The sequence below is a fragment of the Nilaparvata lugens genome, chromosome 11 (genome assembly GCF_014356525.2).
Source record: "Nilaparvata lugens isolate BPH chromosome 11, ASM1435652v1, whole genome shotgun sequence".
NCBI lineage: Eukaryota > Metazoa > Arthropoda > Insecta > Hemiptera > Delphacidae > Nilaparvata > Nilaparvata lugens.
The window spans coordinates 18,845,643-18,872,102 of record NC_052514.1 but is presented as its reverse complement, the minus strand read 5'-3'; the positions used below and the strand labels follow the sequence as shown (position 1 = coordinate 18,872,102).

Genomic DNA, 26,460 nt, shown 5'->3' with positions numbered 1-26,460 from the left:
CATTTGGAAAAATCCTGGAGATACCTGAAATAAAGACCACTCCAACACCGCAATTGTTCAAGTCAGAAAAAATAAATCTACTCATTCCATATGAATGAAATGGATGAGGCCATCCTTTCTTGGGAGCTGAAAGAGTTATTTCGATTTTCATAAGAGAATCCAACACTTCGAAATCATTGGTAAGTTTAACCAGAGACAACTAATAAAAGTAAGCAGTATCTTGAACAGTATCTTTACTCTATGGATTAACACTGTTTTCTATTTGGTATTCCAATTTAAAAACATTTTATTCATTCGAATTATCATGATTATCATCTATTGATGCTTATTGTGCAGACTAGACGATTGTTCAACCAAAAATTGTCAGTTTATATCAAAAGTAATCAAGTTATTGGAATGATATATTCACTATTGCATTCAGATCATTGTAATTTTGAACTGTCAAGGTTGTAAGGAGAGCATTTGAGTATCAACCACCCCTTCTGAAGAATATATTTATTTCATTTTATTACACTGGGAATGCATCCCAAACATAACTTACTCATAAAACTGAAAAAAACCTTATGTGGGTTGTCTCTCATCACGCTGTCTATCACTACAAACGGCTTTCCACAATTTGTCACGATCTCAGGGGAAATCATTCCACTCCAAGGACACATCTGCATCTTGAAAGCCTCAATTCGGGCAAATGGAGCAGTTAAGGTTTAACGTGCCTCTTGTCTGACACCGAATCAGGGATCGCGTTCCCAAGAGATGCATGCAACGCATTCTACCAAAACTCACGTATAACATTGGGTAGTGTATTGTTCTATGTGATTAAGTTGTGGAGCTTCTGGAGTGGTGGATCGGAAGCGATTAATGATGAATTGATTTGACTCGACTCTCTTTCTCTGTCAACAATAAGAGCAACATGTGGAAGCTATTAACTCCATTAATGTGTGGATATTTTTGCGGAAAAACGTTTATAAATTCCACAATGAATCAATTTGAATCATCTTCTAAGAACATCAGAATTATGGAGAAAAAATCTGGTGTGGTACACTCACACAACTTTCCTTGCTCATATTTGAAACTACGATCAGACTTCTGTATATGTGTATATATAATTGTTTTCAGAGTACTTTTTCTTTGTGTGAATTGTGAAATTCGATGATTTTCTTAGTCGTCATTTTTTATTCATCAAAACAGCTGTTCTACAGATGAAATATCTCGACTATGTGTTCTTTTTATGAACTGCGCTACCTACCTACCTCATGCACGAGAAGGAGGTTACTAAGTCCATTTCCCAAGGATGGGGTGGACCCCCCATTGGTTTCCCAGGAAGAAGACTCATACCAGTTGATAAAGCTGATAAATAACTATACAGGGTATGAATTTGAAAAAAATCGGTCAAGTTATTTTTGAGAAAATCGTGAAAAACATGGTTTTTTAGTAATTATCCGCCATTTTTCTCAAGAATATTAAGGAGCTCCTGCAATTTTCCCAGAAAAAAACTCATGTCATTTGATTTGGCTTATGAATAGTTATCCATGTTATAAATGTTAAGAAAATCGTTAAAGCCGTTTTCGAGAAAACCGTGAAAAACATGGTTTTTTAGTCATTATCCGCCATTTTTCTCAAGAATATTACGGAGCTCCTGAAATTTTTACAGATATGGGACTTGTGGCAGTTGATAGAGCTTATCGATGACTATTTTAGGTATGAATTTGATCAAAATCGTTGGAGCCGTTTCCGAGAAAATCACGAAAAACCCTGTTTTTGACAACATTTTCGTCATTTTAGCCGCCATCTTGAATTGCATTTGATCGAAATTGTTCGTGTCGGATCATTATAGTGTAAGGAACTTAAGTTCCAAATTACATACAGACCAATACCCAAAAACCACTTTTTTGGACTCAGGGGACCTTGAAACGTATAGAAATTTAGAAATTGGGGTACCTTAATTTTTTTCGGAAAGCAATACTTTCCTTACCTATGGTAATAGGGAAAGGAAAGTAAAAAAAAGAATCATTAAGGGCATCGCAAAGGTGAAACTAGAAAGATATATTATAAGGAGAAAAAAACGTCCTTATTGAATATTTAGAATATTAGAAGAAGAAAACACTTCCAGAATCCTCATCATAAATCATTCAGTTCAACACTTGGATTGGAATCTTCTATAATAATTGAATGTATAGAATATTGGATATGTTTAATATACTTATATTAGGACGGAAAAAAGTATTTATACAAATATTGTCTATGTGGATGGCATTTGCATACCATTTCCATATGAGAAACTTCATTCTCTTTAGTATGAGGTGGACTAAACTGGTATGGACTTCAAGTGTATATTCACCAGTTGTTAATTGTTTCAAAAATGAAACTAGAACAGTTTTCAAGAAATTGTTGGTTACAGATTACAGTAGAATATTGATTATGCGGTGAAAAAATATGCACGTGGAGTATAGGTGGATTTTTCCACCAGAAGCATCCCAAAGTACGGTAAAGTAATGCAACAAATCGAATTTTATCAAAATGGAACCCTCCACCAGTCAATAAAATCCCTCCAAAGAATTATGTGGCCTTCCAATAATTTATCTATAATAGTTAAAACACTTGAATAGCATTTCAATAATTGAACACAAAACTAAGAGAAACACAAGGTTCTTCATCTTAGAGCATAAGTTTTCTCAAATTTATCTTAATGATAAATTTGTGTCAACGGTAAGGAGAGAATTTCCGTTTCTGAGTACAATATCATGAAATGAAGAGTGAGTGGGACAATTGATTGGCTCAGACAATTGTCGAATACCGTTCACCCAATCGTTGAGCTGATAAAAATAATATTATTTGATTTTTCCTTGTGACTTTCTATATAGGTTGAGAGTGATCGAGTGTGGGTGAGGAGAATTTCAAGAGGAAATCGGAGATAACCACTAGAGAAAATTACAATTCCTAGATAGCATTGAGAAAAGAATTGGACAGCACGTTTTTCGCACCCCTCCTATTATCGACACTCTCCAAGGAAATTGATTTTGAATCTCAATTCTTGACGCGTAAATTAGATACTCCATGAAAAATTTAACGTTCAGCACGAACAAAGCTAATGGAATTTCCTCTCTGCAGACTCCAATGAGGAATGGAAGGGAATTCGATGTTCTTTCAACTGATAAAAGATATTTCGGAATGGAACTACTTCGGGATCGTGATGTCAGCTCTTCTCTGGGTTTTAAAATAATATTTTCTCTCATGAAAGTAATGTGGATTCAATTTCATTGGAATCATCATGATCTTGATAGACTTGAGGGGCTAGAAGTGTATAAGTGCAACTCAAGCTTTGATGTCAATGAGGATATTTTAGTTTAATATAAGGAAAACTTGGACATTGAGTGATCAGGAGTATAGCAATCAATATTATTCTTTGAAATCACTAGGAGAAATAAATTCTTACATAAATAACTTTATGTATATTGGTTTTATTTCATAATGTCCGCAACATTAATCTTCTCATTCAGTCATAACTATAATATTTATCATTTCATGTAAAAAATAGTTTACATGTGGCGATTTACGACTAATATTCAGATCATGATGCTGCTTTTCACTATAAGCTTCATTGAGTGATATTCAGTGTCGGACTAAAAAAAAACCTACTTATCCTTTTTCTTCTAAAATATTATCTGATTATCTTATTTGGCTCCAGCAACTGACAACTTTCCCTTCTTCCTCGTTCAATTTCCTTGTCTTTTCTCTTCCTTCCAGCTTCCCATATTTCTTCCACCTTCAACTTTACTCTCTCTTTCCGCTCTTCTTATTCCCATCATTCTCTGATCTTATTCCCTCTATTTCAGTGCTTCCATGAACCTTATGACTTCTCCCTAATCTTCCATCGTATTGTAACTCTATGTTGAGCTTTCATTTACATAACTCCAGTTCTCGTTCCAACAGCATAGATTTCACTTTTCCTTCCTTTGTAAAAAAACTTTCTTAAAGTGAATATGATTTCAATTTAATTTCCCTTGTCCATTCCCCTGACTTTCACATTCACTTCTTATCAACATAGCTTTCATCATTCCCTCAATTTTCATTCTCGGCGAAGAAATCATTCTTCATCCTCCTATCGTCATCTACTCCCTTGTTAGAATTTTCTCTTCACACACATTCTCCTATTCCTATTTCTCTATCTTCTAATTATTAAACTTCCATCAATCTATTTTGGTTCCCACATCATTACGATACACAATATTCAAACACTGCAAGAATCCACACATCGTTAGCGGATGAGACGCAGCTGAAGAACAGAACTATTATGACAATGTGCACGTGCACAATAATTTTTAGAATGCAGCTTTGAACAATAATGGCACGATGTTGACTCTAAGGAGTCTTACCTTTTTATAGCATCAGCGGATCACGTCGAGAGGAACAGAGAATCAGGAAAGGATAGCGATATGGAGAGTTCGGAGGAAGAAGAAGGAATCGAGGCTCATAGAAGAGAGTCGATGGAAGGGGAAGTGAAAGAGAGACAAAACACAAAACTCTGGAGAGTACCTGAGAAGGTAGTCTGACTAGAGAGAAAGTGGGATAGAGAGATTAGCGATATGAAGGGAAGTGAATAAAATAGATAGATATCTCTGGAGAAAGAGACTGGATGATCCTGAAATATTGTGAGAGAGTGAACAGGACATGAAGAGGGGAGCAGGTGACAGTTCTAGTAGTGATAGAGAAAGAACTCTGGAGAAATAGTCTGGATGAAACTGAGAGGGAAATAGAGTGTCGAGGGTAAAGAATAGAGAAAAACAGTGTGAGAGAGGTAGAAATTTGCTGGAGGACAGAGAGTGGCATACACAAACAAAAGCTCTTTGGCACTAATGAGTTGTCTGGTAGCGGTGAGTCTCCTAGAGAGAGACGCCAAGGGTTTCCCAAGTCGACGAGGAGAGGTGGAGGATTTTCCTTCTTGCTATTGTTGGCGACAGGGAAGCTTGAGGGAAATTCAGCAGCTCGTTATTTTCCCCGGATGGAGAAAACAAGGAAACAGGGTAACAAGACCGCTGGTTCGGGTGGGAGGGGGTGTAAGGGAGGCATCGTGTTCAGAACACAATTTCAGCAGCTTTGCGTCGACAGACATAACGGAAATAAAAGTACAAAGTGGTCGGCTTAGCAGAGGACAAAATGATGGGCGAAATTTGATAAAGGCAAAAGTAATGAAAGGAGAACCCGACCATCAAACGCTGACGTTTCATTTTGTGTCGTATTCAAAAATAATCACGTCAGGCAAAATTGTCATGCTTAAAATTCAATTTTTTTCCAGGGACAATCTTGTAGCACACAGTTCACTGTAAACGAGTATTCATGAACGGTAAACACTTCTGTCCCTTTTTCGCCTCGTTCCTGCTTTTTTCTCGCATCAGGGAGCAAAAGACGAGACTCAGATCAGTCGTTGATATTTCAATAATACCCTATTCCACTGCACAAAAAGTATTCTCTCCTCCATCAATTCTTTTCCATTACCGTCAGGATCTCTTCTGAAATGAGACATCCACTTCGTCGCTATGAAAGTATCTTGTCAAAATTTATTCACTGCTCCCATCATTATCAACATTATTATCTTTACCCCACTTTCCTTTTTTGGAGTGTTTCATGTATTTATTGAAAAGATGGAAATGATCATTTTTCGTCTTCGTGAAGATGAGACAGAGAATACTCGGATAAGACACAATTTCAAGAAGTGATTGCATTGATTTACACAACTGATTGAAAAGAATTATCCAATCTATGGACTCTTGAAAACTGATCATCATCCCTAATCTCCACTAGACTCCACTGAAAGTCCCCTTGTCGACTTACCAACGCTATCTTCATTCCAATGTCCAGTCATTCTTTTTGTTATGATTTTAAAGCTCCTCAATTCTTTCTGATGCTTTTTTATTTCTCCTTCGGCCAATTTTTCCACTCCTGTTTTTTTCTTCTTATATGAAGAAAACATTGGTTCTACCTTGGCTATGAAGTAGCAAGAAAGGCTATGAAGGCAAGCTGAATTTTCAAATCTATGCACAACATTATGTTACTTCAAAAATATATCACCAAAAATATGAATGTTGATTCCAAAAATGTGATGCATCTATAGTATTATACACTAGGAATACAGGGATCATACAATATGCATTCAAAAAGAAAAATTTTTTTAAGCTCCAGAGTGATTACGTACAGGTTACATGGTTAGAACAACAACAGCCATCTACATACAAATGGGTGATGTAAAATTCAGGAATTTTGTCCATTCATACAATCATCATCCATCACCGTAATTCATGAAAAATGATAAATTCAGCTGATTTTTTTCTGTTCGCTGATATCATGTTATCAAGAATATCACAAAGTGCTGTTTTATGAATGTTGAGAATGTTAGTGAGTGCTCATGTTGTGTGTGATCCGCCGGTGTAATCCCTTAAAAATGACATCTTGAATAATGATTCTTGCTCCTAGCACTGTTCATAATTATTGTAAGCTTTTGTGGTTAACATATATGTTGGAACGTAGGTAACATGCTCTTGACAATGGGTGAATTGTGATGAACATGACGTTCATTTCATCTCTCTAATGGAGGTTTTCCCTGCGCTAAGTATTCGCAATATCAGAGAGTACAACATTATTGAAATTTCCCTTGAGGCGAATTTTAATTCTTCTATGAAGCTGTCGGTATAGAACTCAGTGAGCTGATTGGAGCGACAATAATGAAAGTTTTCTAATTCATGCTTTTGATCATAGTTTCCATTAATTCGAATCATTAAATTTGATTCGATTCAAACTTCGAATGAGATCTATGCAGAACATTCACCTTATGAAAAAAAGCAGTTGAGTAGAAACGACAATAATTACTTAACAAAAATCTGGTGTGGCGCACTCACACAACTTTCCTTGCCGTTATGAAAATTGATCACCTGACGCTAGTGAACACGCGCATCTCAAGTATACTATTCTAAAATTTGAGCCAGCTGGTGACAGGGCAATAACGCTGGAGACACACGAGGTCTGCTATCTCTTCATAGTGGATGATTTAATAGAATCAACAGTTGCCAACAGCTTGCATTATTGAATAAACACATTTTCTCTAATTTCGAGCTTATTTCCACTTTTAGGTGAAAATGTCACTGAACATTAATTGTAGAGATTTTCATGCTGAATCTTTTCTACTTCAATTTTTTGTTTAATGGTATCTGAAGTCTGATAATTGGGAATCTAAAATCAAACTTTGCATAGATGGGGCGGAGCTCCTGAAATTCTTACATATATGGGACTAGTGGCAGTTGATAGAGCTTATCAATGACTTTTTTAGGTATGAAATTAATCAAAATCGTTGAAGCCGTTTTCGAGAGAATCGCGAAAAACCCTGTTTTTGACAACATTTTCTCTTTTTTAGCCGTCATCTTGAATCGCATTTGATCGAAATTGTTCGTGTCGGATCCTTATATTGTAAGGACCTTAAGTTGCAAATTTCAAGTTATTCCGTTAATTGGAAGATGAGATATCGTGTACACAGACGCACATACACACACACACACACACACACACACACACACACACACACACACACACACACAAACCACTTTTTTGGACTCAGGTGTCCTTGAAATGTATAGAAATTTAGAAATTGGGGTACATTAATTTTTTCGGAAAGCAATACTTTCCCCTTACCTAATGGTATTAGGGCAAGGAAAGTAATAATATAGGGTTTCTCATTAACGTTCTGGTAGTCGCGCCCTAATCAATCGCACGAGCAGTCGCGTGTTGTATTTTGTACAATATCCATTTTTCCAAGTGATATATACTCTGTTTCCCGTGAAAACATATTAATTGTATAATTACTTTTTTCATCTTCTTGGATTATTCCACGCCTATGAACATTTGGATGATTACCATTTCATAGCCCAATAAGGTACATTAAGCAAAGCCATCAATTTTGTTTTATTGGTTCGTTTACAGTCCCTGTAGACAGTCTTTCCCTATCTTATGCACAGTGCGACTTATGCGCTGTTGCGACTAAATGGCACGTCGAAAGACTGAACCATTGCTCGGTTGATACTGCAACTCAGTGGAGTGATGGGGGGAAAGTTTTGGAATACATAGGTGACTCATTCACTGACATCACCCTATTCAATAGTTTTGTGCAGCAAAAAAACTGACACTGTTGTACTTTTTGCAACAGCGCGACTGCCGGAAGGTTAAGCGTTTATTATCATTAAAATAAGAATAGAAAAAATTGAAATGAACAGAATTAATATATGTTGAAATATGGACCAGCTATATTTACTGTCTTGAAGGTCTACTAATGCCATTATATATGGAATATTACAACGTTCAAAGTTTGGAAATCCTTAAGAAAAACTCTTTATATGAGAGTTCAACTGAATTCATGAAATACAAATTCATGTAATAAAAATACTCCTCCATTTTCTTCTCTAAAAAACCTTCTAATTTTCATTAATTAAGGAGAGGTTCAGAAGTAGCATCAGGCCCAATTCACTGAGTAGTGGCGTGGAGCTGGCGTGACACTGACTTGTTGCCACGCCACTCCGATAAAAAAAATAGTTATGTTGAACATAGTTATGGTCCAATGCAAACAAAAGTGGCGTTGTACCACGACACTTCTGTTTGCATTGAACAATATGCTTACATGGGAGTTAAAAACGTTAGCGCTACGCCACCATAACGTCCGAGCCACATCCGCACCATGCCCCACGCCACTTCAAGTGTCTCTCAGACTCTATTTTTCCTTTCAATAGTTTCATTCAAGTCATTGACTTTAAAGATTTAGTAAGAACTTCACTGAATGAAAAACTGAATGATTATAATCATTAGGCAAATAGAATTTGAAACATGGAAGTAAATCATAATTTGCAATTAATAGATCTAAAGTTTAGTAGTGAATACATTCAATAAGATAAATTGATAGAATAGATTGAAACTAATCAATAGTATCACAGAATGCAAGTAGATTTTGATGAATCACCATTTGATTCATTAAAGGAGATTGACAGGATTACAAGTGAAGATGCACTTACCGTCCAGCGTGTGAATGAGTCAGTGACGGCTATACTGTCGGTAGAAGCCAGCTCTGACCGGAAGGGCGACTCGGGCCGGAACCAGGGTCGGTCTCCAACAATTCGTGACGTCCGGTTGATGCGGTTGGTCGCCAAGTCCGACTCGACGCCTGCCGCTGCGGCTACCGGTGCTGCGGGAATGTGCGGTGGCGGCGGAGGCGGAGGTTTTGTGGTTGTTTGTGGTGGGGGTAATGTGGTTGTCGTGGTGGTGGTAGTGGTGGTGGTTGTGGAGTCTGGTGTGGTAGGTGGTGGTCGATGGTGGTGTGGATGCACTGTGGGGAACACCGGATGAGGGTTGATCTGGTAGGCATTGAACCGTCCCGGTGAGTCCTTGACGGGGAGCAGAGCGATCAGGTGTCGCCCCTGCAGCGGCAACGGGGCCAGTGACAGGGTATGCAGCCTCAACAGCCCCGGCAGTAGCACGGCGGCCACCACCACCCCACAGCCCAGAATCAAGGTCAGCAGCAGCAGGAACGCTGTCCTCCTGGGCGTCCGTTGCACGGGCGGCGTTGCCGAACCTAGCACACGGTACTGCAAAACTGCATCGCCGCGACGGACTGTTTTGTACATGTTTTGCACGATTCGGCAACACTGTGTTCAACTCATCACTTCACTATGTTCACATTGTTCTGCAGGGTTGATGGGCTCTTCTTACTTGTGGAGGAATGAAATCTGGTGAACTGGATAGCCTGGAAAGCAAAGAAGGAAAAATCATATTAATCCAACACTAATTTCAAAGATGTGGAATATTGTTTCTTTTTGAATTTGCAGCCAAAATACAGTGTCTTTTTCTCTTTGAGAGTATTTTCTATTTAAAGGTTCATAATTTGGTTAATTGATGCATCATCTGTTATCAGTTATTTGTTCATCCTATACAGCAACTTCTGTTTATATGTTTAGATGTTTGTATTTCACCGGATCTCGAAAACGGCTCTAACGATTCTCACGAAATTCAGAAAATAATAGGTTTATAATATAAAAATTCGATTACACTAGGTCTCATCCCTGGTAAAACTCGCTCGCTGAAGGACATTAAAAGGATAATTATTATTCATCCTTGGGAAAACAGCTGATAATAATTATTTCGTCGTCTGTTGGTGATGGAAGTGAGAGAGCGAGTTCATGTGTGTTCAGGACTGTGTCAAAATTATGACTCATTTTAATTGTTGAACTTTTGTAATCATTCAATCAGGTACTTAGTGCCGGTTGCAGAAAATCCGGGTTATTTTCAATCCTGATTAAGATCCAGTAGATCCATCTTTTTGAAATGGTCTTCTCTGATTTGGTTCACGTGAAGCTAATCAGGATTAAAATTCAACCGGCTTTTGTGCAACTGGGCCTTTTAGAGGGAAATTTTTGCATTCCTCTGGGAATCAATCTCAATTTACTGTGATTAGATGGAACATTTCTGTATGAACTATGAATGATATTATAATTTCTTCTTTCGTAATAAATTTTTTATGCTTTTGTACTCCAGAGCGAAGCTCGGTCCCCGATATTTGGTAATGATGTGACGAAGAGCATTGAAAATCAAGCTTTGAAGAAATTAATTCAAGTGGAACTATGTCATTTATTATGTTATTACGTCATTCTTGGGAATAAGTTCATAAAATCTTTGCGTATAACATTGACATGTTTTCTCAATATATTTTTTCGATCTTCAATAGGGTCAATTTTTGGTGTGGGAATACCGATTCTTTGCCTTGTCTTTACTTCTCCAAATTTTTCTGGTTCATCTCTCCTTGATTTCAATCAACAGTACATTCATTTTCTGTTTTGGAGCACATAGTAATTGCTCTTTTTTCCATTAAACTTGTGCAAGCAATAGGCCTAACTACTGTTGATTCATTGATTCAATTATTGCTGAATATATTGAAGCCAGAAGTATTCACACTTGATCATGATTGTACAGTGGATTCGATTGTTTTGAGATAAAATACGAAATTCTCTATTTCAAGTTCTAGTTTGATCAATCTCGACGCAGCTCAGCTGTAGATTCCAATGAAGAGGACCATAACAGTATTGTGTACCAATCGTGTTTGGTTGGAATACCTTAACAGTAAGATAAGCATTATTCACCAATATCTTCATCGATGTTATTGGATAGCTTTCCTACTATCAAAACTCAACAACCAGAATCTATTTCCGGCGTGTTTGCAAACGGAATACGAAATATCCTGGAGAAACACATCCGTCCCGAAATTTCTTATGTTATTGCAAAGTGCCCCGAAAGATAGAGGCAGCGCCGCCATATCGATAACTGCTATAAGAGCACACAGACACCCACCACATACGAACGTCCTATATAATGGATTGTATCAGCATTCAATACGAGCTTGTCACTTCTATGATGCGAGATGGCAAGAGAAAATGTCATTGAGAATATCAGTCGTGCCCGAAGGCAATGGAAACTGAATACTGAATCATGCCAAAGAAATGGGAAAATACGAAATGTGCTTGCCATCATCGAAATGGTATCATAAAAAGATTCGAGTGCATAAACTTTATACTGCTAGATATGATTTGAAGAGCACAAAGGAGATGAAATACTGTTGATTCAATACTAGTTATTGAACACTGGACGTCAACTCAGTTCTTCCTTCCTCTTTTCTTTTCAAGGATTGTTCTTTTCTAGTCACGTTATCCTCTCTCCTATCAGTTTCATTCATTTCCAATTTAACTCACCTAGATTATTATTTTTGGATTGTTTGAGGGCTCTTCAGATGGAAATTGATTGGCCCTTCTCCCCGTTTTACACACTCACAGGCTATCATATTCTATGATATTCAATGATAGGCCTGCTGCACATCTATACAATGTAAAACATTAATTCTTTATTTGGTGGAGTTGGGACTTTTTAGTCCTCTCTATCACACAACCTTGGCAAGTTATTGAATGTATTGTTTTTTATAAATAATTGGAATATTATTTTATTGAATTATTCTCTCAATAAGGCTTTTAAAAGTTTGGATGGGACTAGACGGCTAGACTCATAAAGAGATGTGTGTGGAGTGGTATGGAGGCGCCAACCAAAGATTATTAACTTATTATTTATTAACAAGAATGAGAAGTTCAGGATTCCCTTACAAGAAACTGGAATTCAAAGGATTTAATGAATTGTTGGGTTGATTTTTTATAACAATGAGACTGTGCAAGCGAAACTAAAGCAGCTTTCAATGGGCATGGGCATGGGCAGCTTTCGATGAATAAATTAAGTTGAATAATGAATATGTTTATTGTGGTAGATATCCTCATTCAAACTGATGCAATATCCGGGTAAGGTTATAGCATAGATCCTGCTTTCATCCTAGGTATTAAATAATGTAGAGAACTTCTAGAAAAGATCCTTTATTGAAGCTATAGTGTGATTCACTTAAAACCTATCAGCATTGCTTGAATAGGAAGCAGTGTTTTCATTCATAACGAATGCCGTCAGTCTCACTAAAGCATAAGCTTAGCTCAAAGCTGTGCTGGTTTAGCGGCTTATGAACAATTCAGTAGATGTCTGAAGCTACAGCTAGACAAATAGTTTTCATGATGCTCCAGTTCTTTGTCAGCAGGCGGATAGAAAACCACATCTTCCCCAAGGAATGCCAGCCTCAAAGTGAAGAACAATCACTCAATATCCCTTGGTTCCATTTGCGCAATCTGGGAATTACAACCATCTCTAAGCAAATCCAATATTAAAATATGTGTATCACCGGGGCTTTTTTGTAAGTTGACCACGAATACTGGTTAGAGTGGTCAACTTAGTTCCTACTTTTTTAAATTGTATTTTGTTATGTTTTTTGTGAAAGGAATCAATAAATTTCATTTCATTTATCATGGAATTTTCACATAAATTTATTTTATCGGTCCATTCAATTTATTTTATCCATTGATCCAATCAGATACTACAGATAATTGTAATTGATGACCGTGAAGATAATTCGGGGATAGAACATTTGCTTGTTGAAAAAGTAGGCTATGTTTGAATTGCTCGTGATACAGAACTATGTAGACCCTATAGTTCTATCGATTGAAAATCAGATTCCACTCGTTTTATAAACTCGAACTTGAACACTCCGAAGATAGCTTCTGTTTTTCTGCTACCAATTTATTGATTCTCTCTTGTTAATTCAAAACCTGGAAAGTTACGGTATTTCAATCTTCATCATTATCATCCCTACTCTTATACTTTAACTGTATTTACAATCTCAAACTAAACATTAATTATTTCCTTGTCATTTTCAATCTTCATCCTGGCACCTCAATCGTTTTCACTGTATTTCTCTCTTCTTCTTACTTCAACAACTGTATTGTTGAGAGACGACAATGTCATGCTTAAGTGTGATCCATTTTTGTTTTCAGATTATTGACAATTTATATTCTCTTTACGTCTACAACTATATGTCTTCAAGTTTATGTGAGTTGGTAATTTGATGAATTTTCATGGATTTACAACAACATTCCACGTGATTACCTGTGAAATTAGGGACCAGAGCTGGAGAGATTTGTTAACTTGAGAGCACGAAACAGCTAATCACACCCTGAAGCTGGTCACGTAGCAGGGATAGGGTTCCCAATTTGCCTGAATCGCCGATGGCATAGAAATAAGTTGATTAAGCCGGTCATAATTGCAGCTCCATTAATTCGGCAATATTGAGCTGATTGAGCGACAACGCGAATCGAATTAAGCTATACAATATCAATTCATTATGAATGTTCAATAACTAAATTAGCGTCGGAATAAAAAGCTCGAATATTGATACCGATGTTCGTCAGAATGCAATTTGTACGCGGAAAATCGAGTTTCGCATCACGCTAATGGAGTTGCTAGAGATTATTGGCTTCGCTTCATTGAATCATTAATAAATACGCCAATAACAGGGGGAAATTTGAGCCACTGTTACACAAGGAAGGCTCATAATTGTCAAAAGTCTATTTGATGCTAGAAAATTATATCAAACTAGGTTTGATGAACAACAAATTGAACAGTTTTCCCGATAACATATTAATGTAATTCATGTGAATAATAATATTGTCGAGGATGGAAATAATGAATGAAATGAATGAGTAAAACTATTCCGTATTCAAACATTCTTCCATCCTTACACACGATTTTTTTTCATAAACGGGGTTGAGATGAATAGTCGAATTCGATAATTGAATGAATTGTACTCTAACTCAAGCTGAACGCTCTCAAATATAACTATTAAATGTATAATTTTGAAATGAATAATTGATTAGATTGCACTCTTTCTCATGTTACAATAGATTTTGAGCCTGTTTTTATGTAAGATGCTTGGCAGAATCTATGTGTTGTAACAATCAGTCCTCATCCATAACTGATAGTCAATAGTTCGTAATTTAAAAAAAATATTTTGGGAGTGTAAATAATAGCGAATTATCACGAAAGAATGCATGCAGTCATAAATGAAGACATGTTAAACATCCATGTACATTTTCAAACAGAATTTAGTTGTTTCACCCTCAGACGAAATAAATCTTTGACGAAATATTTATGGAAATTTTATTCTGCATAGATGGAAAATGTTAATCTCGGCTACAGGTGGAGCAATGTTACTGACTGCTAACGACTAGAGAACACACTTGAAGTTGCAGGTTTATGAAGCGATCGTGGGTAGGAATAATGTATGTAGCTGGATGTTAATTGTTGTTTGCATTTGACAAAAGAATACTTGACGAGGATTGGCCAGTGGCTGACTTGTTTTTGCGGCACTTGAAAGGGGGCTGGCTGACTGGCTGGCTGTAAACGGGGGCCCATTATTCACAGGGGAACCGCGACATAGTAGCCAACTACAAAAGCAGCCACCACGCTTGAATCAAGCTCCAAAACCATGCTCAAACCAAGCTTAAACCTTGAAAACCATGCTCAAACCAAGCATGAACCGCTTGTGTGACATTGGTCGGTACTTGAGGGCGTGCAGTTAAAGTTGGCCTGTATAATTCACGTGTCACGTGACACTGCTTGAGTAACAACAGGCATGCACATGTGACACATACCACTTTATCAGTGGTTGCTCTGCGGCTATCCCATAACACTCAAACTACAACTCGTGCTGCCAGTTTTATCACCACTCCAATTGTTGTGCTTGCGATCCACTATCAGTTTGCGTGTTGATGATACTTGAAATAAACTATTCGAATTGAACAGATATACACATTTAAATCTCCGTAAACATAAAAAATATTAGATTCCCGAAATTGAAATTGATTCTCCAGAGATACTCCTAGAGAGAATAATTCGAGAGTTATTTCATTTATTCATAGACAATAGATAGAATGTAGGTAAAAACAATTGCTTTAAACCCTTATTTGGAATACACATTCTAGAGGTTATGTAAATGGTAACTCAATTCACACACTATTTTGAGTCCAAAGAATGTATGTACAACAATAATTTCAAATTTATCAGATTAATTAGTTACAAAATACAAATACAAACAAAAATCTTATAAACAACTGTTGCTCTAAAGGTTAGTACAGACTTCAGCACCACGAATACTAGCATTTCTCTTTTCATCAGCTGATGCTACGCTTATATATCTGTAATTTACTGTTTCTGTGAAAATATAGATATAATCAGCTGATGAGAAGTGAAATGCGCGTGTTCGTTGCGCATAAGCCTGTACGCAGCTTAAATCTTGATGATAGTATGCCTTAACTTGTTGCATTGACTTATTGCCTTAATTAAACGTTACCTTATTGCATTGAGAAATAATCATCAATTGTGATCAGTCCAATACACTCTTCATACTTTTTACAAAAACGTTCTGTGCATGAGACTTAGACATGAATCTTCTTTTATGTTACTCTTTTACTCCATTCTACATTTTGTTGAATATTATTCTAGAGTTATTATACATACTACACGAAACTATATCCTCTAGCAAATATGTCCCGTTTCATTTCAAATTCATTTCTTGCTCATTACGTGTATATTTTAAGCCATTCAGTAATTAGTACTTACAAACTCATTCCATTGAGAATATCCATGTCAGTTAACAAAATGCTCCAGTGACCAATTTTCTTCAATGATTTCAAGAAGTCGCAGAATGGGGATCATCTTATGACGATGTCATTTCATTGGAAGCATTCTGAATGAGCATCAATCTTATCTCACTGGTAATCTACAGTAAAGCTTTTGTTCATTAATTATTTCGCCTTCGGAATTAGTCAGAAAGATGCATCGATCTTGTGAGGATGGCTTATACAGGTATTCTATCGCTGTTTCCAGATTAGAATTAAAATGATTGAGTGTTCCCCAAGTACTATTAGGGGTGTTCAATACAAGTAGGCTGTGCATCATCAATCGTTGCCTGCCAGGCTGAGCTTTTCAACTCTCAGCACTCAGAGATTCGCCTCCATTTGTTCGTTCATTACTGCAACTCAAATATAACAGCCAAAGCCAGATTTCAACCAGCTTTTCATTACATTCAACTTCTCGCTTTCTAATTTCAAACATCCTTTTCTGAAACTCACACCTGCCACTTCATTGAGGGATAAAGAATATGTTTGAGAATATCTGTTTTATATTACAATGTCTCCAAAAATTGAATGAAGTCTCTCAATAGATTAAAATGTGTATTTCTGTTAGGATACGATATATTACCCTCAAGAAGCATTTAACTAATTCGAAAAGAAGGCTTGATCTTCCCTAGGAAATTCCCTTGTAAAACAAAATATAATATTCACTTGAGAATTTATGAATCACTTACTCGTTCAATCACAAGACACATGAATACCCATTACACTATTGAACCATAAAAATCGTATCCAGGACATTGATTGTCCGATGATCCGAGACACTGTAGTTGACTGATCTCCATCCATTTCTCTGCGCCAAATTTTCTCCAAGTCAGAAGTAATTTTGTACGGACTATAATTGAAGATCATAAATTTTTGTTCTCCATAAAGCTAGTTCCTTGATAATTGTTATCATTACTATATTACATTATTATGGTAATTATTTATTCATTATTATCTTATTCTTCAAATCATATGAAATAGATTCAATTCGATATTTATTATTCCTTCATTATGAGGAAAGTATTAGAACATTCAGCAGGATCAAAGATGAATTTTGTGATTTATGAAGCTAGGAAAGAAAACTATTGACTCAATCAAAGGGAGCTGACTAATCAAAATTCTCTTAATAAGAGATATTTTTGAATCTCCAATCTAGACATGGAACTTCTCTAGCTATAATTAGTCCTTACAAAATGCTTTGCTTGGCTTATAAGGGTTGTTGGTTAGAAAACATTATAGGACGTAGAGTGAGGTAAAATAAGGGCTAGTAATTCGAGTGCGATGTTGATGAACATAATAATTCTACTCCCAAAACATAAAAGAGTTGGATTACTCTTGATTAGAATTAGAATGTTGATATAAAAAATGAGAAACTGTTGGCTAATCATTATTAATATCCGACGCAAGCCCAAACTCGTCCGTTTTAAAGGCAGAGAAGCAAACACCTGTCAGAAATTTATTAGCGGCATAAAACGCCTTGTTAGACTGCAATTTTCTCACTTCTTCCCTGTTATAACTGTTTTCCTGCGGAATTCTAGGCAATTTATTAGAGCACTTAGACCCATGTATTGGGTAGAAACCGCATATTACTTTTTATCCGGATGAGAGGAGAAGCATGAATGGTAGATGAGTTCTTTTATGAGGTACTGAGCAACATTCTATGTTTTCAATGTTATTTTCTTGTGATGATCATGTTAATATGAAATCTTTAATGCACATTATTGTAAGTCACTGACCTTTAGATACTCACTATTCTCCTACAGGGAAATGAAACATCCTATACTAAACACATTGTGCATCATATTATCATTATCATTATGATCAGTGATAAATATTGTATTTTCCTTTTTTGAATAAAGTAATGTCCTTGATGTCCGGAATATCCTGAAGTATTCAATAATAATAATAATAATAATGTCTCTGGTCGAGGGTACAACACTACCAAAGGAGTTTATTCAAATTATAGACATGATTACAATTAAAAGCATATAAGGTACAATTATTTACAAAGTATTAATACAATTGGTTGATTACTTGCTGATCTAAGAAAATGTGGCCCCCACTATATATATATTTATATGTGTCGGGATGCCACTAATTTTGCTATTGTTTAAGATTTTATGCCAAAATTTAAAAATTCTAATAAAGATACATTTTGCGAGTCATTAGAAGTTCATAAAAACCACATTTCTATACACAAATTTAAAAAAGAAAATTGATAATCTAAGATGTAGAAATTTTATAAAAATTTAACATAAAAAACATTTATAATACTCATGAGAAAAAATCAATGTAACGTAAGTATCTCTGATATCAAGATACTGTGAGTTTCCATGTTCAATTGTGATTTCTCATTTCTAATTACCATTATTTATTAAATAAAAAGGCACTTAGTGTGGATAATCTTGATCCCTCCTCAAAAATGAATTTCAACTGCCAATTTATTATTAATTTGATAATGCCTTTGCATCAATTGAAGGTTTCCACTGGTTAGTATCTCTTTTAATAATTATTTTTTAATATTAATTTTTAAACAACCGGAGTTAACTTGGAATGTATTGAATGTGTTTTTTGAATAACCCTTTCGTGAAGTGAGAAATTCTGCTAGCATAATAATTATAATTGAAGTGAAGAATACTGTCAGTCACACACAGCACTAAATAAACTTTGTCTGATATACTTGAAAATGTTAATAAATCGTTTCGTACATATTTATTCGTAATATTATGCATACAGTGGAATACTTCTTGTCAGTCCAACTCTCATGCCATATTTCATGTATTGGTTCTCGGAGTAGCAACTCTTGAGACGTCTGAACTAACAAACTAGGACAAACTTCAGTTTTCATAGTTCATAAGTTCAGAATTCAGTTGAGAGGTCTCAATTGTTTTCTCTCACTTTTCCAACCGAGTCATGTGTCTACTGCATGCAATGCTGTCACTGAACCGTTGTCAGAACAAAGTTACTAGACAGTCTGGATATGTCAGTAAGGGATTTCAACTCCATACATTATCAACAGACTATCAAACAAACATAGTAACTTGAATCATTACTGACTGACATGATACAATCATCTAAAACTCAATTGAAATTCATGACGAATTGTTGTTGAAATGTTTCTTGTTCTGATAATGTTCTCTTGCTTGTTGTAAACGCTCTGAAATAATACGGGAAATTGATATATGGAATCTAATTTTCTAATTGTCTATTGCAGCGGTACTATTCTTGTTTTCTAACTCCAACTTATCTTTGAATTAATTCTGAACGATGTCGATTCCAAACCACTACTATTTTGATTTATTAGATTAAAAGTTATGAAGTGGTATTTGATGTGCATTTTCTGTAGAGGAAGTACTTGAGAAACTATCAAGAGTTACCTAATTTTATCAGATATATTCTGATGAATGAATTATTTTTTTTCTGAATTATTTCATCAAAATTATTCATTGTTTATGAGAAGGAATGCTAGGTGAAAATAGACGATCGGATCAATAATGTTTTCTATTCCTGGATTGTATATTTTTCAAGGAATCGATGTCATTATTCTAGATTTTGGTCTCAACACAAGTTAGCTTCCAAGTCAGTTGCAGAGTTGGCCCATTCGAGTTTGAGGGTGCTCAGCCATCTCAGTAAGCTCTTATTAGGGATCTGACGTTTCCACCATCTACCAGTGAATAAATAATGCAGCTTTCAAGAACAATAGTTGCCCTAGTTGTTCAAGATATACTTGCTTTGTTACGCTAGACGCTGAAAGAACTTTTGAAAAGAATACTGTTGTTCAAGTTTACTTAAAATTAGAATCGTGCCTAGGGAGTCGTGAAAGAAGTACTAGTTGGGTGTTTTTCATTCATTAAGGTGGAATACAAATCTGGCTTGTCTTGCTGAATACTAAAAGTAATTGAAAATTTGAAACTCTTCTAGAGAGAAATTTTTCAAATCAGAACATCAGAAGAAATGATAAAATTGCTATTTCACTATTACCCTAGAACCCTAATAGAAAAATCTGGAATACTTCAATAGAGGATGAATGGAAAAATTTTCACTTATATTGTTGTCTTTCATTATAGAATACAATAAATTATAGTATCCTTTAAGATTAATAAAATATTAAAAAACAAGAATACAAATTTTAATGTAACTACTAGTTTCGGTGATCACACCATCATCAGGTTATAAAAATAAATGTTTACTAAACAATAGTTGTGTTATTTTAAATAAAATCTTCAAGTAAATTATTTTAGCAGCTCCTCCTATCTATCAACTAGTTTTACATATTTTTCTCAAATGAATCAGTTGATAGATAGGGACAGCTGCTAAAATAATTTACTTGAAGATTTTATTTAAAATAAAAAAACTATTAGTAAACTTTTATTTTTATAACCTGACAAGATGGTGTGATCACCGAAACTAGTAGTTACGTCACAATTTGTATTCTTGTTTTTTAATATTTTATTAATTTCAAAGGGTACTAAAATTCTATTTTATAAACACAAGAAAGTAGCCATGAATTCATACATTTCAAAAAATATGGAACTATCAAGTGTTGTCTTTCAATTAGTTATGTTTTTTCTCGTTCAGAGAAAAAATTCGTAGTCTTTTCAACACCATTATCTATTCCCGATTGTTGGGCATTGCTTTCATTTTTATCGATATTTTCAAGAATATTAAATAATCAATAGTTTGATAGATCAATGGAACATTTATATTTTCAACTGATATACCGCTAACACTAATTAGTGAGAATGTTAATGAATTCATGTATGGGATTTAAATCAATAACGCACTGAATTGATTTTTCAAATAATGAGAAGACAAATGTGTTTTTCATATTCATCCAAAAGCTTTTACTTACAATTTCACGAACAATCTTTCCACATGATCCACATTTTGTTAAAACTCTCAGAAACAAAATTATTATTTTGATGTACCTTTTCTAAAAGCTTTCACTGGTCTCTGATAATAACAAGAGAGGGAAACCATATTGTTATTGCTCTGGTGGAGATGAAAAAAACGCGAGAAGATGAAACTCTCCGTTAATGGCTGTTGGAGAGCGGCTTGATGGATGAAGCCAGATTATAAGTGACGTCAGATAAATAGCGCTAATGATCTGGTCTTACACGGAGAGAAGGATCTTGGCAGAGCTGTACAAGAGAAGACTGACATCGGGCTTTTTCAACATCTGCTAATTTCTTGATTAATTGGCTTTGTTGATTGGAGTGAGTTCTATGAGCTATGGCAAAGGCACAAGCTTAATCTCACGAAGGCTGATGCTCCTCCACATTGGAGAGCTAGATGGAGATCAAAAGTTCATGAAAACTGTATATAACTATGTCAAAAACCTTAAAACCCTGTCAACAATGTCGGTTTTAGGTTCAACTTTCTCAGGTATAGGAAAAGTCTACAGTTTCAAATTTCCCAAAATATTCTCCCGAAGACTTCTGCTACTGCAGACATTGACAACAGGGTTAACAGCTAGATGGAAATTCGATGAGAACTACTACCCAAAAGTTGCCAGCCCGGGAATCGAACCCGGTACCTCCCAATTGCTAGTCAGGAATGCTAACCCTTACACCAAACTGACAATCTCTGGATAGCAGCGCTCATTTTATACGAAGCCATAGCTGCCAACCAGTTATAGATGGAATTAAATAGAGAATGCATTTATTCAAATGCTAATTAATATATAACTATTATTTAACGAAAATCCTAAATAAATGCTGCAAATCAGCATTCCTGACTATCAATTGGGAGGTACCGGGTTCGATTCCCGGGCTGGCAACTAATTTTTGGATAGTAGTTCTCATCGAATTTCCATCTATCTGTTAACCCTGTTGTCAATGTCTGCAGTAGCAGAAGTCTTCGGGGTGATTTGCAGCATTTATTTAGGATTTTCGTTAAATAATAGTTATATATTAATTCGCATTTGAATAAATGCATTCTCTATTTAATTCCATTTATATTCTCCCGAGTTTTTAGTGAGATCTATAATTTTAAACTTCTTAGAATATTCTCCTGATTTTTTAAGAGAAGTAGCTCTAAATAGATCACTGTATTACTGGAGATTGCTTAAAATAGCACTGAAAACTATGTAAGATATTGTTGAACACTTCAGATGGAAATTTTTTTTTGTAATTGGAAATCTCAGTGTTGATATCTCAATTTTTTTAATTGACATCACAGAAGAGCTCAAGATTTATCACTTCACACCTTAACAGTACACTGCATTTGACATACAGTCAAACAATTTGAGTAGTTATTGATGAAAATGTTAAGTGAATCCGCTATTGTAATGATGAACATCAAAAATAGAAATACTGATGGAAACATTACTGAAGAAATAAATATATTTCTGCTTAAAATAAGTAGTCATGACGTTAACTTTACTAATGGAAGGGATTCTGATGAGATATTGATGCTGATATTGCATTAATTGATTCAGAAAAAACAGTCTTGATTAACTGCAGCATAGTAATTTCCATATCTAAGAACGATCATTTTCTTCACCAGTGTTCTCTCGTTTCTAGATGGCAGATGAAGTAAGTGCCAGGCACTTCGCCGAATTGATTGAATTTGGCGTCTCCTCTCGGGTTGTCGGCCTCCAAGCAAATCAAGTAAGGTCAGGCTCAGGGTGCCGGGTTCCTTCTTATTACCGACCACTTTGGGCACACTGGATCGCTCTCAATTCTCACTCCAGCATAATAATTCACTCCACTATCACTTCCTGGGCGTCTCGAGATGGGTTATATTATAAGCTCTTTGGGTGGTGGCAGTCATTCGGATCCCAATCCCATTTCCTCTCTGAATTTGATAAGCTTTCAAGTATACCTTCCTCACCTCCCCAGTAATTTCTTGCATACTTCTTGGTGAGAATGGACTTCCCAATTTGAGTATTATGCAATAGGAAATAAGTTTCGGAAACTAAGATATATTTTATCTACGAACATGTTATAATTTAAACATAAGAACATCACAATCAATCCGATAACAGAGATTTTTTGCAATGGATTTCCAAAAATATACTCTAATGTGAACATTATGCAACAGCTTCTTCTGTCGACGTCTACTACGACGGTATCCGATATGCTGGTGGCATCAACATTAAAACACGGTTTCTGATGCCAGCATAAGGTTTCAGTTTGTAATGTTTTCACAAAATCAAGTATCCAGTTTGACAAGTTTTCAGCACTTAAAGTTTTCAGTTTATCAAGTTATCAGTACGTTATGTTCTCAGTTTTCAATTCTTTGCGTTTTCAGCTTGTCTTGTATTCAGTATTTTAAGTTTACTATCCACTCGAGTAGCTTTTCACCTATTTCAATATTTTCACCATATATGCTAGTTGGTTGATTTCTAACCTTACAACAAGTCAGTAATGTAATACTTTGCCAAAATAGTCGTAAATAAAATAGTATTTACAATAGTTTTATATGGTCTTTAAATCACTCGCGAGGCTCGCTCACTTGTGTCTTTATCTAACTCGTGCTATAAGCCTCACTGTTGAATAGACTACTATTTCCATACTGTCATCCACTGAAGAGTGGTTAATAATAATGGATCCCTTAGTTGAATTTGATAATTATGAACAGAAAATAAGTTTATACTAGCATAAACTTACTTATACTTTCTCATACTGCCATCCATTTATGTAAACAATATTGATACCTAGTTGGGAGAATATGATGTTAATAGTGGTATAGAATAAAAGTGTATAACTTGAGTCAAATCTTCTCTTTATTGAGACTATCAATATCCAAGGGCAACTAGAACTACAATGATAAATTAAATCACTTTGAGGAGTTTGGCGATATACAAAAACTTCCAGAAAAGAATATTAAAGTAAATCAAGTTTCTTTGAAAATGGTCAATTACTCACATGATTCCATTGATAAGATACGTGCCTCCCAATACTAACCTAGAAAAAGATGAATAGAAGTTTCATATAAAATAAGATAGAATGAAGTTGCAGGAGGCTCAATCAAGCTCTTGCAGTCAATAGATGTTTACTTCTCACAATAATAGAAAAAAAGTGTTCGTTTTAACGAAGAAGATGAAAAATAATCGTATTGTGATCATTCTAACATGACAATCAATGATGAAAAACTCCAATCTCATCATGGAAATAATATAATTATCATTGTACAAAATAATGTTCTTTAAATAATGAGATAAGTGCAAAATCAGTTAGAGTTAGAAATATCAAGTTTCAGGTTATTTCTGACGTTTGATATGATTATCTGTGCTCTTAACCCTTATGTAGAGTGATCAGTGCTTCAAGAATCATTGTATTTGAAAATTCGTCAGGAAATCACTATGTGTTCTTTTATGACGTAGCCTAGATATTTTCCTTCGAGTGCTGTGAATTTTAGATTTCTGCCACCATTGAAAATTGAATAGTAATTTATTTATTCATTCCTTAACATATCGGCTTTTGTTTTTGCTTCCTTCTATACATCTAGGAATAGCTCTTATAGCTATCAAATAAAAATATTTATATATCTTGCTTGAAAAGTAACAAAAGATCTATATCAAAGCTAAAACCAGAATTTCTCAAAAAAAACTCTCATAGGGATAATGGGAAACAGTTTATGAACTTCTCCACTTTTAATCCTAAAAATTACTGAATTGCAATTCAATCAAATTTTTAATCTCTGGAGCTTGTGGCTGGATAGCTCTATACGTACAGATAATATAACTAAACTCAGTTTATAACACATTTCATTTCCACAACTCGCATGCTATTTTCAGTGAACCAGACAGCAAATAAAGTTCACAAAGTTAGCAAGTTGTAAATCAAAGTAGCAAGATCGATCCTGTTGTTATTCAATCCATTAGGTTTGTAGTCAAACTTTTCAGTCTCATTGGAAGTAGGAACGGACACAACAAAGTCCGGAGTGCAAATCAAAGTATTTAGGTCAGACCTTGGCAAATCTGAGATTGCCACCCATAAACATGGTGTATCAAGATACTTTTTACTGTCGATTCTCAAGAGCTCCAATCAACCTAATACATGAGTAATGTTCACTATAGTTTCTCAGAGTGAGTTGATACGGTAAGTAAGTCTAATAAAAGTGTTCATAAAACTTCTCAGAGCGGTAAAAATAATCCTACTGCAGCTATTAAATTGATGTCGTCGATAGGCTTATAGCGTTCAAGTCACAGACACAGAGCCGCTTTGCGAGTGTATAAAAGATTTTATTAGAAACATTTCACGCGATTCTGGTGAGTGAATTGTCTTAGGAATCATGGTGAAATGAAAAATATACACTTGACGACTGAAAGTGGGCCAGTAACTTTCGAATGCTCAGTGATATACAAGAACAGAATTTAATGAATTTCTCCAATATTGCGAGGGGAAAATACATCATCCAGCACCGCAAACCTATTATGCTATCAACGAATTTATCTATTTTCTTATGAAATATCATAACTTTGTATAAAGTGTATAGAACCGGAGAGTTCTAAAGTTGTTGACTGAAGTTTATAGGTGTTGAAATAAAGTTAAGTTGATGGGTGTTTGTGAAAAATTATCCACTAATTGAGTAGCTTCAACTGTATTATTCTCAAATTTCAAAACCTTTTCACTCCAGCTAGATGCTTTAGTCTGGTTTTGTTAGAAGAGATAGCTATAAACTGAAAAATCGATTCCCGCCCCAATAAAACTAAATTCCGAAATCTTGGGATCACCAATCGTTTATAAAATTGAAAGTAAATTAGAATTACCTCTGAGAACTCAATATGCGATGATTTCCTGTTAACTAGAATGACAGTGTACAGTATACACTCCAAAATTTTTAATCGCTATGATTGAACTCTATATTTTCTCTTGTTATTTACAAGGGACTCGAGTTTCATGATATTCTGTTTAAGGTTGGAATTTGAGTTCTATAATCGCGTCTATTCAATTGTTTTGAATTTCACATATTTTACTTTTTCAGTTCAACTCATTCAAAAGCAGATTTGCTATCTCATTGAAAGAACAGTTTCCAATGTTTCCTGTTTCAGGAGCCTGTTTCCTGTTTCAGTTTATAGAGCATTGTCAATTAACAATGAACATTCACACTAGAAACAATTTTAGACGACCAATAATTTTATAACAGTCTTCTGATAGCATTTCGTCACCGGAAGAATAAAGTTCTGTTGGTAGAGTGAATCCACAGGGGAGCGCTCATCAAAGGCGCTGAATAGAAGGTAAGTGAAAGTGCTGACTCATGTAATTCTCCCCAAATGATTCCTTAACAGGAAGATGGAGCTCGGCAGAAGTTGTTCCTGAGACGAAAATTTGAGAGTGGTGGACAGAGTTACAAGGAAGAGATAGAATTTTCAGGTGGTAAAATCTACAGAGGCAGA

General features: G+C 35.3%; 1 protein-coding gene across 7 annotated transcripts in view; it reads right to left on the bottom strand.

Moving 5' to 3' along the window:
• LOC111064110 (PPE family protein PPE2) overlaps nt 1-26,460 on the bottom strand; it is a 143,145-nt gene that overhangs the window by 20,901 nt on the left and 95,784 nt on the right. For 6 of the 7 annotated variants that reach the window (XM_039437764.1, XM_039437762.1, XM_039437768.1 and 3 more), the window contains one exon: nt 9,045-9,772. In XM_039437764.1, coding sequence (XP_039293698.1) covers nt 9,045-9,653 — 609 coding nt within the window. In that variant the 5' untranslated portion in view covers nt 9,654-9,772. Of the gene's footprint in view, nt 1-9,044; nt 9,773-23,986; nt 24,009-26,460 lie in introns of those variants that run through there. The other variant, XM_039437769.1, reaches the window with a different exon arrangement.